Source organism: Chelonia mydas, chromosome 22 (genome assembly GCF_015237465.2).
Source record: "Chelonia mydas isolate rCheMyd1 chromosome 22, rCheMyd1.pri.v2, whole genome shotgun sequence".
Lineage (NCBI taxonomy): Eukaryota > Metazoa > Chordata > Testudines > Cheloniidae > Chelonia > Chelonia mydas.
Window position 1 is genome coordinate 2,907,813 of NC_051262.2, and position 12,425 is coordinate 2,920,237.

The window sequence follows — 12,425 nt, forward strand, 5'->3', positions numbered from 1 at the left end:
TCCGCCTTAACCCCATTGCCCCTTCCCCGTTACCCTCTGTCCCCCTGTCCCCCCCTGTCTGACCCCCCCACTGCCCCTCAGCCCGTCCGCCTTAACCCCATTGCCCCTTCCCCGTTACCCTCTGTCCCCCCGTCCCCCCACCGTCTGACCCCCTCACTGCCCCTCAGCCCGTCCGCCTTCAACCCCATTGCCCCTTCCCCGTTACCCTCTGTTCCCCCGTCCCCCCACCGTCTGACCCCCTCACTGCCCCTCAGCCCGTCCGCCTTAACCCCATTGCCCCTTCCCTGTTACCCTCTGTCCCCCCGTCCCCCCACCGTCTGACCCCCTCACTGCCCCTCAGCCCGTCCACCTTAACCCCATTGCCCCTTCCCCGTTACCCTCTGTCCCCCCGTGCCCCCACCGTCTGACCCCCTCAATCCCCCTCACCCCGTCCGCCTTAACCCCATTGCCCCTTCCCCGTTACCCTCTGTCCCCCCGTCCCCCCACCGTCTGACCCCCTCACTGCCCCTCAGCCCGTCCCCTTAACCCCATTGCCCCTTCCCCGTTACCCTCTGTCCCCCCGTCCCCCCACCGTCTGACCCCCTCACTGCCCTCAGCCCGTCCGCCTTCAACCCCATTGCCCGTTACCCTCTGTCCCCCCGTCCCCCCACCATCTGACCCCCTCACTGCCCCTCACCCCGTCCCCCTTAACCCCATTGCCCCTTCCCCGTTACCCTCTGTCTCCCCGTCCCCCCACTGTCTGACCCCCTCACTGCCCCTCACCCTGTCCCCCTTAACCCCATTGCCCCTTCCCCTGTCTGACCCCCTCACTGCCCTCACCCCGTCCGCCTTCAACCCCATTGCCACTTCCCCGTTACCCTCTGTCCCCCCGTCCCCCCACTGTCTGACCCCCTCACTGCCCCTCACCCCATCCGCCTTCAACCCCATTGCCCCTTCCCCGTTACCCTCTGTCCCCCTGTCCCCCCACCGTCTGACCCCCTCAATCCCCCTCACCCCGTCCGCCTTAACCCCATTGCCCCTTCCCCGTTACCCTCTGTCCCCCCGTCCCCCCACCGTCTGACCCCCTCACCCCGTCCGCCTTCAACCCCATTGCCCCTTCCCCGTTACCCTCTGTCCCCCCGTCCCCCCACCGTCCGACCCCCTCACTGCCCCTCACCCCGTCCGCCTTCAACCCCATTGCCCCTTCCCCGTTACCCTCTGTCCCCCCGTCCCCCCACAGTCTGACCCCCTCACTGCCCCTCACCCCGTCCGCCTTCAACCCCATTGCCCCTTCCCCATTACCCTCTGTCCCCCTGTCCCCCCACCGTCTGACCCCCTCACTGCCCCTCACCCCGTCCGCCTTCAACCCCATTGCCCCTTCCCCGTTACCCTCTGTCCCCCCGTCCCTCCACCGTCTGACCCCCTCAATCCCCCTCACCCTGTCCGCCTTCAACCCCATTGCCCCTTCCCTGTTAACCTCTGTCCCCCCGTTCCCCCACCGTCTGACCCCCTCACTGCCCCTCACCCCGTCCGCCTTCATCCCCATTGCCCCTTCCCCGTTACCCTCTGTCCCCCCGTCCCCCCACCGTCTGACCCCCTCAATCCCCTCACCCCGTCCGCCTTCAACCCCATTGCCCGTTACCCTCTGTCCCCCCGTCCCTCCACCGTCTGACCCCCTCAATCCCCCTCACCCCATTCCCCTTCAACCCCATTGCCCGTTACCCTTGTCCCCCCCCCTTCCCCCCACCGTCTGTCCCCCTCAATCCCCCCACCCTGTCCCCCCGTTCCTCCGCCATCTGTCCCCTGCAATCCCCCTCACCCCGTCCCCCCCACCGTCTGTCCCCCTCACCCTGTCCCCCCACCGTCTGTCCCACTCAATCCCCCTCACCCCGTCCCCCCATCCCTCCACCGTCTGTCCCCAGCAATCTCCCTCACTCTGTCCCCCCCGTTCCTCCACCGTCTGACCCCCTCAACGCCCCTCACCCCGTCCCCCCGTTCCTCCACCGTCTGTCCCCCTCAACGCCCCTCACCCCGTTCCTCCACCGTCTGACCCCCTCAACGCCCCTCACCCCGTCCCCCCGTTCCTCCACCGTCTGTCCCCCGCAATCCCCCTCACCCTGTCCTCCCGTCCGCCCACCGTCTGTCCCCCTCACCTCGTCCCCCTGTTCCTCCATCGTTTATCCCCTCAGTCCCCCTCACCCTGTTTCTCCACCGACTGTCCCCCTCAATCCCCCCCACCCCGTCCCCCCGTTCCTCTGTCATCTGTCCCCCTCAATCCCCCTCACCCCGTTCCTCCACCGTCTGTCCTCCTCAACGCTCCTCACCCCATTCCTCCGCCGTCTGTCCCACTCAATCTCCCTCACTCTGTCCCCCCCGTTCCTCCACCGTCTGACCCCCTCAACGCCCCTCACCCCCTCCCCCCGTTCCTCCACCGTCTGTCCCCTGCAATCCCCCTCCCCCCGTTCCTCCACCGTCTGTCCCCCTCAGTCCCCCTCGCCCCGTCTCCCCGTTCCTCCACCGTCCGTCCCCCGCAATCCCCCTCGCCCTGTCCCTCCACCATCTGTCCTCCTCAACGCCTCTCACCCCGTCCCCCCATTCCTCCTCCGTCTCTCTCCCGCAATGCCCCTCACCCCGTTCCTCCGCCGTCTGTCCCCCTCAACGTCCCTCACCCCGTCCCCCCGTTCCTCCGCCGTCTGTCCCCCTCAACGTCCCTCACCCCGTTCCTCCGCCGTCTGTCCCCCTCAACCCTCCTCACCCCGTCCCCCCGTTCCTCCGCCGTCTGTCCCCCTCAATGCCCCCCACCCCGTCCCTCCGCCGTCTGTTCCCTTCAATGTCCCCCACCCCGTCCCCTCGTCCCTCCACCGTCTGTCCCCCACAATGCCCCTCACCTCGTCCCCCCGTTCCCCACCGTCTGTCCCCCGCAATCCCCCTCACCCCGTTCCTCCACCGTCTGTCCCCCGCAATCCCCCTCACCCTGTCCCCCGTCCCTCCACCGTCTGTCCCCCTCACCACGTCCCCCCCGTTCCTCCACCGTCTGTCCCCCTCAATCCCCGTTACCCTGTCCCCCTTCAACCCCATTGCCCCTTCCCCGTTAAATTCTGTCCCCCTCAATCCCCCTCACCCCTTCCCCCTGTTACTCCACTGTCTGTCCCCCTCAATCCCTGTTATCCTGTCTCCCTTCAATCCCATTGCCCCTTCCCCCTTTTAAACTCTGTCCCCCTCAATCCCCGTTACCCCGTCTCCCTTCAATCCCATTTCTCCCTCCCCCGTTACACTCTGTCCGCCTTAATCCTCGTTACCCCATCCCCTGTTACTCCATTGTCTTTCCCCCTCAGTCACCGTTACCCTGTCTCCCTTTAATTCCATTGCCCCTTGCCCCATTAAACTCTGTTCCCCTCAATCCCCCTTACCCCATCCCCCTGTTACTCCACTGTCCCCCTCAAACCCCGTTACCCCCGGCCCCCTGCTATTGCCTGTGCCCCTGCTACCCCCATCCTCTCTCCCATAATTACCCCCTCTTCAGCCCTGTTCCCCCTCCTGTTACCCTGTTCCCAGTTACCCCATACCATTACCCTCATCCCCCTCCTGATACACCCTTTTCCCCATCCCCCTTTTACTCCATTACCCCCCCCCCCATCTCCTCAGTCCCCTGGTTTGTTACCCCCAATCTCCCCTCTGCTTATCCCCACCCCCTGTTGTCCTTGTCCCCCTTAATCCCCATTGCCCCTGCCCTGCTCATGTCCCTTCTCCCTTCCAGTTTTCTGGACTCTGCACCCCCCGGAAGAGCCTCAGGAGCATCAGGAATGCCAACTTCCCCACCCTAGGTAAGGGCCCGGCTGAGGATCACACCCTTAAGTGAGCACTGGCCCCATGAGTGGGGTGCTGCCCCGTTGCACTCAAAGCAGGTCCCCACCTGTGCCACAGCGGGTAGTAAAAAGAAAGGGTGTTTCTTAGCTGTCCCCTTTGCATTCCACATCAGGACAGTGACAACTTGTGTAGATAAACCCCATGAAAGTTCATGCAGAGTAAAGCTGGGTGTGAATTTAAAGAATAGCTGTTTCTGAATACCTTCCCATGTACATGCTCTTATTCAGAATAATAGTGCCTTTTTCTGAATTAATTTAATTAAGTTCCAAATGAATTAAGCTCATTTGGAGTAAAGCACACTTATTCCTGAATACTCCTGTCCACATATGGCGTTAATAAGGATTAACTCCCTGTGTAGGCTGCCCCAACAGTGCCCGCATGTATGTTGAGTTAATCAGGAATAGCTGATACAATCCTTTGGATTTGGCACTCAGTACAACTTTCACGTCTTTTAGCTTCCTCTTGGCAGTGTAAATAACGTTTCCTCTGTCATTGGTGGCCCAGGCTCCAAATATTCAGCTGATTTCCAAATCGTCTATGTTGTTCATGAGACAGCACTTTCAGAAGCTCAGTCTTCTGTGTGGTAACAGCATCTCTTGTGGATCCATTAGGAGCATCTCTGTTCTCCTTGTGCTTTGGACTGTGCATTCTTCAGACATGCCACCTGGTGACCTTTTGGTTTTGTTGTTCAGTTCCTTATTTCCTGTGAGGCATGATAATTTGCACCACACAGTGATAATGTCGGCTTCTTCTCAGTGGGATCTGCTTCCTCTTACCCTTCATCTTGTGAATCAGGCCTAAAAGCCCTGCCCTTTGGATTCTGATCATATACAAGCCACTCTGAAGTTTCCCTAGCTTTCAGTTTGATTTCCCCATATTTATTTTTGTATCCTGTGTCATGTAATTGTAGGTGTTTTCAGTATCTGCATAACTGTGCAATTCTTTAATGAATCTCACAAAACTCTTGGACTATTGAGTAATCTCACTAAGATCTTGGACTATGGCAATAACTCTTGTGGCAGTGAGTTCCAACACACTATGTACTGCATAAAAATTATCTCCTTTATCGAATTTTAAATTTATTCTATTTCAATTTCATGGGATGTCCTTTTGTTTTTGTATTGTAAGAAAGGGTAAATAGAAGTGCTTTTACGTATTCTTTGCCAATCATTCTTGCCCCTCTTCTTTGTCTCTTTTCTAAATGAGGTAGTCATGATCATTTCAATCTCTCATATGGAAATCTTTCTGTTCTTAGATATTAAACTAAAAAAACTTTAAATTTGACATGACTCTTTAGTTGCAGGGTATAAATCTGTAAGATCCCCAAAGTTTTGATTTTTAAAAGTACAATATACTTTGTCTTGTATTAAATGTGCTGTCTTCTGACTAGCTGTATCTTTTAAAATCTTGGCTTGTGAATAATTGTTGGCTATCCAACAATCAGCTTGGACCTTGTGAGGTCATCTAGTCCAGTCCCCTGCACTCGTGGCAGGACTAAGTATGATCTAGACCATTCTTGACAGGTGTTTGTCTAACCTGCTCTTAAAAATCTCCAATGATGGAGATTTCACAACTTCCCTAGGCAATTTATTCCAGTGCTTAACCACCCTGACAGGAAGTTTTTGCTAATGTCCAGCCTAAACCTCCCTTGCTGCAATTTAAGAGCATTGCTGCTTGTCCTATCCTCCGAGGTTAAGAAAAACAATGTTTCTCCCTCCTCCTTGTAACAACCTTTTACGTACTTGAAAACTGTTGTTATATCCCCTCTTAGTCTTCTCTTTTCAAGACTAAACAAACCCAATTTTTTCAATCTTCCCTCATAGGTCATGTTTTCCAGTCCTTTAATCATTTCTGTTGCTTTTCTCTGGACTCTCTCCAACATGTCCACATCTTTCCTGAAATGTGGTGCCCAGAACTGGACACAGTACTCCAGTTGAGGCCTAATCAGCGCAGAGTAGAGCAGAAGAATTACTTCTCATGTCTTCCTTACAACACTCCTTCTAATATATCCCAGAATGATGTTAGCTGTTTTTGCAACAATGTTGCACTGTTGACTCATATTTAACTTTTGGTCCACTATGATCCCCAGATCCCTTTCCACAGGACTCCTTCCTAGGCAGTCATTTCCTATTTTGTGTGTGTGCAACTGATTGTTCCTTCCTAAATGGAGTACTTTGCACTTGTCCTTATTGAATTTCATCCTATTTACTTTAGACTATTTCTCCAGTTTGTGCAGATCATTTTGAATTTTAATCCTATCTTTCAAAACACTTGCAACCCCTTCCAGCTTGGTATCGTCCGCAAACTTTGTAAGTGTACTCTCTATGCTATTATTTAAATCATTGATGAATATATTGAACAGAAGTGGACTGAGAACTGATCCCTGTGGGACCCCAGTCATGTCTTTCCAGCATGATTTTGAACCACTGATAACTACTCTCTGGGACAGGGCTTTGGAGCGGAGCCTGGAGCTGGAGCATGGAGCAGCTCTGGAGCAGTGGAGCTGCAGGTTTTTGCCTGGAGTGGAGCGGAGCCGGAGCACAGCTCCAAAGCCCTGCTATGGGAACGGTTTTCCAACCAGTTTTACACCCACCTTATAGCAGCTCCATCTAGGTTGTATTTCCCTAGTTTGTTTATGAGAAGGTTATGCGAGACAGTGTCAAAAGCTTTACTAAAGTCAAGATATACCACGTCTACCACTTCCCTCCTATCCAAAATGCTTGTTACCCTGACAAAGAAAGCTATCGGGTTGGTTTGGCACAATGTGTTCTTGACAAATCCGTGCTGACTGTTACTTATCACCTTATTATCTTCTAGATGTTTGCAAATTGATTGCTTAATTATTTGCTCCATTATCTTTCTGGGTACAGAAGTTAAGCTGACTGGTCTGTAACTCCCTGAGATGTCCTTATTTCCCTTTTTATTTTAAATAACAGACAATATAGAGGTATTCTGTTCTATGTTTGCACATTCAATATACGTTTTTTGTGATTTTCTTTCCTTAAGGGGAAAAATATGCAAGTTATGGAGAAGAGGAGAAGGAAGATGATAAAGGTGGGATCACAAAACTTTTTCAAGCTCTGCTTGATTAAAGGAGCGTTGCCAAGTCTATTCAGCTTATAATTAGGATCTACTGCCTATGTTTTGGTCTTGTGGGTGTGTGTACAATGACTCCACCTGTTTGCTCCCTTTGAGTGATCAGGTAGTGTCAATAAAACATACAAGAGCTCTGCTTTCTCAGTCCTTCAGAGGACAGGGTTCTTGCCTTTTTGATTTGCTGTTTGCTCACATTAGTGGCACATCTGGAAAGACTGGAGAGGATAGTGGGATGTCTTCATAAAGAAACCCACATTAGTCACAAGTAGGGCTGTCAAACGATTAAAAAAAATCACAATCACTAGATTTAAAAAATAGTTGCAATTGCAATTTTAATCACACTGTAAAACAATAAGATACCGATTTAAATTCAGCATGGAAGCATGTCCTCTGGCATGTAGGGGCATGTGAATGTTAGCATATCTGGCACATAAATACATTGCAATGCTGGCTACAACAGTGCCATACAAGCCTCTGTTCTCACTTTCAGGTGACATTGTAAATAAGAAATGGGCACTATTCTCTCCCATAAATGTAAACAAACTTGTTTGTCTTAGTGATTGGCTGAACAAGAAGTAGGACTGAGTGGACTTGTAGGCTCTAAAGTTTTACATCATTTTGTTTTTAAGTGCAGTCATGTAAAAAAAAAATTCTACATTTGTAAGTTGTACTTTCCTGATAGAGACTGCACTACAGTACTTGTATGGGGTGAATAGAAAAGTACTATTTCTTTTGTTTATCCTTTACAGTGCAAATATTTGTAATAAAAAAAATAAAGTGAGCACTGTGCACTTTGTAGTATGTATTGTAATTGAAATCAATATATTTGAAAATTTAGAAAAATATCCAAATATTTATTATAAATTTAAATTAGTATTCTGTTATTGTTAAACAGTGCAATTAAAACTGTGATTAGTTGCAACTTTATCTAGTTAGTTTGGTTTGCATTAATTGCTTGCGTTAACAGCAATTAATTGACACCCCAGTCGCAAGGTATTTATTATATACTTATCACTCCATAAATGTACACAGTACTGTAAAAGGCATAGAAAAATCATAGTCCTTGCTCCAAAGAGCTTACAATCTAACAGACAAGACATGGAATGCAAATGAGACAAAACAACTTAAATTGTACTTTTGTTACAGTCCTTATTTATGGAATAGGCTAAGTTTCTATAACCAAAGTTAAAGGTTTATTCTGGTTAATTACCATTGGTTAAAGATAGATTCTGCTTCCTTTTGCTCTCCCATTATGAAAAGGTATTCTCAAATTCAATGAGATTCTTATTAACTTCCTGTCTTAAACTTTTTATATTGCTGCTGTACACTTTCTAGCAGCTGCTGTTTCACCTCAGAAGTGACTACTGTTTAGTGCTGGGTGAAATGAAGTGATTCCTGGGTGAAGTGAAGTGAAGTGAAGTGTAGTTTGTACAATCAAGGGTTTGGGGTTTCATTTAGATGAAAGGTGCTATATAAAAGTGAAATTGACATTGAGATCAGTAGAGAAAGTGAAAATGACATTCTTAAAGCAAGATGAAATTTGTCTTGTTACTCTTTAGTGTCCATGTTATTGTGCATCAGAAAGAGGGCTTTTTGAGAAATAAATTCCTTGATTATATTTTTTGTAACTCTAATCCCCTAATACTGTAATTGCCACTTTAGGTCTGTATTGTGCATTGTGATCTGCATGTTCTGAGCCCCATTGAAGTCACTAGGGCTCTGTATGTGGCAATTTGCCTTCACAACTCTCTAGGTTACAAATGTATATAGCCTACTTGTTGATGAGGTATATTATAATTAGAAAATGTGTTTATTTCATCATAACTGTTTGTTACAGGTGGAGCTTGCAGCGCTACCAACTGCCTTTTTGTTCTGTATTTGTATGGCACCTAGCACAATGGGGTCCTTGTCCATGACGAGGGCTCCTTAGTACTATGACAATACAGATAATAAATGTGATAATTAAGGTTGCTTGACACTTCCCATTGTAAGATACTGTGTTCAGATGGTTATACCTTTGCCAAACTTTAACCATTTGGGCTGAAACTTTCCATGTTGGGTATCTGCTTCAGGCTGAGTTATTTTTGGAAAGTTTTAACTAAACTGATATAGCCATTTCTGAGAACAAGGCTATGGAAAAATACATAATTTTGCTATATTCTGTTTGTTGCGGCTGTTTTGCTGAGAAGTTTTAGTGCCCTATACTTTAAAGCAGGGACTTGAAATCTGGCAGGGGAATGGCCTTTGTGTCAGGGATGTGTGAGAAATGGAAAGACTTGGTTCTATTCTGGATTCTAAAGATCGCACACCCTTCTGCCTCTTTCCCCAAGCTTTTGATCCCTTTTGCCAGTTTCCCTACAACATGTCTTTGACCTAGCTCTGTTTTTCCTCACCCCGGCTCCTCATCCCAGACTCCCCCCATGCCCACTCAGTCCTATTTTCCCTTTTGTGGCTTCCCATTTTAGCCTCAGTTTCTTCTTCCCGCTCCCACTCCTTGTCACCAGTCTCCTTGCCCAACCAGTCCCATTCTCTCCCATGGCTCCTCACCCAATCTGTCTCCCCTTTCCTACAGCCTCCAGTCATGTCCCATAGAATCATAGAATATCAGGGTTGGAAGGGACCTCAGGAGATCATCTAGTCCAACCCCCTGCTCAAAGCAGGACCAATCCCCAACTAAATCATCCCAGCCAGGGCCCTACTCCCTTTCTCCCCCAGTGACTCCCAGTCTAAGGCCATGGCTCCTCTACAAACTTGTGCTAGCCTAGCTACATCATCAGGGTGTGAGGAGGTGCTGGAAAAAGCCCCTAGTGCAGAGAAACTTATACTGGCAGAAGCACAGTTTCGCTCTTATAGCGGCATCCGCACTACGAGCACTTGGCTGGTGTGGTATCTGGCCACAATCTCCCTCCCTCGGCTCCTCATGCAACCTCAGTATTCCTCCATCCATTCCCCAGCTGCTTGCCCCCAGTTTTTGTCCAGTCAGTCCCACTTCTCCTCTCCCCCCCCCCCCCCCCCCCCCCCGGCCCCTGGCATCAGATCTGTCACAAGGGGACTAAATTCACATTGCACAGGCAACCTGAATTCTGGCATTTTCTAACTTTTGGTTGTGGTTCATTACCGCTCAAGTGATCTGAACAGCATGAAACTAGAATGACTTAAAGGGCTTGTCTACACATGGAACTATTCAGGACAGCTCTTCCTGAATAACTCCATGTGTGAATGTTTTTATTCTGCAAAATTATTTTAATGTGTTTTTTGAATTACTGTAAAGCTAGGATCCCTGGGCATGGACCAGGACCCCACTGTGCTGATGCTGTACAAACGCAGAACAAAAAGACTGTCTATGCCCTGAGGAGCTTATAAAATCTAAGAGTCAACTGGAGAGTACAAGGAAACAGTGAGACAGTGTTGGTGAACATGATAGGCAGTGGTCTCTCCACACATAGTCAGTCAGTAATGGCTCCATTTGTAGACAAACCCTAACATTATTCAAGTCCTTAATGTTGAGAATGGGGGGGGGGGGTGTAAAACCATTTAATTAATTACATTGAAAGTGCTTTACATTTTTTTCATTTCAAAATTAAATCAGAGTATTGCAATAAAAAAGAAGAAAGGGCAAGATCCAGTGAATCTACAAAGGAATGTCAGGGACGGCGCAAGGTGTCTGGGGTAGAAGAGACAGGGAAGAGTACATTGATCTCTTTTTGAGGAGGGTTTTGAGGTTGCATTAAGAATCTTGGGGGGTGTAGGAGTTAATTGAGTTCGATGGAGTTTACAAGGTGAGCTAGATTGGGTCAGGGAGTCTCTCTGTTAGCCTGGGGAAGCACAAGAGGTTTACAAATTAAGATGGAATAGACTTAAATATTTGGCAGGGCTACAGAGGGTGGCACAGTTGTTTTTTTCCCCTCAAAGTGGGCATGTCTAGGGTTGCAATAATTCCATTGTTTGAGACAAAGCTATGTGAGCCCCATCATACTTTGCCACCTAGTGTGTGTTGACTTCATTTTTTTTCGTTTTGGGGGCTTGTATTTACTTTTTTGTTTTAAAAACACTCCATTTTTAGCAGTTACGAGAAGTAAGCTGTGACCTTTATACAACCTGCCAGGTGTGGTGAACTGTTCCCTTTTCTCTTTTTTTATTTTTTTTCCATGCTCACATAGTGGATTTAGCAGAAAATTCCCTTTTAAACAAGCTTATCCGGAAGTCTCTGGTAGAATCCAGTCATCATGTTGAAGTCCTGCAGCGAGATCCCAGCTCCCCTCTCTTCTCAGTAAAAACCTTTGAAGAACTGCGGCTGTGAGTACCTGGGACAGAACTACACACTGAAAAAAGGGCAGTCTCAGATAAATGGGCCAGTAGTAACTACATGGGGGTTTTAGTCATGTTCTATCACACAGTCTCCTTTGAATTTGGAAGTGACAGTACGATACAGTAAAAACCAAGTACAGCTAAAATGGGGAAGATACGCAGACATATATTGAAGGGTCCATCCTTTCCACTGTACTGTGATCTTGTGAGACTAACACGTCCTGGTACCATATCCAAAAAACACATTGAAACACGATTGTAATCCACCCATATTTTAACACTGATTTTTAGATGCCATAACTATAGATACCTTAAAGAGATTTTGTTTGTTTTTCTTTTCCATACTGGCAAGAAAAAAAATCTACAACTATACTGGAAACTGTTTTTAATGTTGGAAAATATATAGGCTAAAATAGTTCCTAAACATGGTTTAAGACAACATGTCAGTCTTTCTACACAAACTGTGATCTGACCATATTACAACATGGATTTTCACTGATATTTCCTAACCACGTTTAAACATGGTTATTTTTGTGGTGTACCCAGGCCCTGATTAGGATTAGAGCTGGATGCAAGATTTCCAAGGGAAACCTGAAGGTGTATAGGAAATGATGGTATGTCAACAGATGAATCTTCCTTCTGTCTGCTGGGCTAGAGCCACAGCAAGGAACAGTTAGAACACGTCTTCATAAGCTTTAAAACCAAAACATGCCGATAATATGCTGCAAAAGATCTTATGGTGATACCTTCTCCCAAGAGTATGTGTGGTACCTGTGACAGAGCTTTGGGTTTGGTCAATATTTTATATTTCTTAAAAGAAGATGGATTGGGCAATAATTTGTTTCATGATAAGGGACATAAAATAAATTGTAAAAGGTCACACTTAATTGCTTTCCTCGGCAGAACTGAGGATTGGTTGAATACAGCAAGTGGGGCAGTACCTGAGCTAAGATGGTTAACATGTGAGAGACAGATATTAAACACTGGTAAAGCATCTTTTTGTATCCTGAGTGGCCCATCTCTTAAAGAATGCAGAGAGTCCCCCAAACCCTACTGAGTGTGTGAGTAATTGGATAAAACTGGTTTGGAAGGGAGGGTGGCAACCCTGGATTGTGGTTGGGGTACCCTATCTATCTCTCTGGACTTGACAGCAGGGGCTGACTCTAATAAGAGAC

The 12,425-nt window shown here is 48.2% G+C and overlaps 1 protein-coding gene across 2 annotated transcripts in view; it reads left to right on the forward strand.

Moving 5' to 3' along the window:
• Positions 1 to 12,425, forward strand: part of DDX25 (DEAD-box helicase 25) — a 49,702-nt gene that overhangs the window by 5,032 nt on the left and 32,245 nt on the right. For both annotated transcript variants that reach the window (XM_037882353.2, XM_043533880.1), the window contains exons 2-4: positions 3,737 to 3,803; positions 6,853 to 6,900; positions 11,103 to 11,238. In XM_037882353.2, the coding sequence (XP_037738281.2) occupies positions 3,737 to 3,803; positions 6,853 to 6,900; positions 11,103 to 11,238 (251 nt within the window). The remainder of the gene's footprint in view (positions 1 to 3,736; positions 3,804 to 6,852; positions 6,901 to 11,102; positions 11,239 to 12,425) is intronic.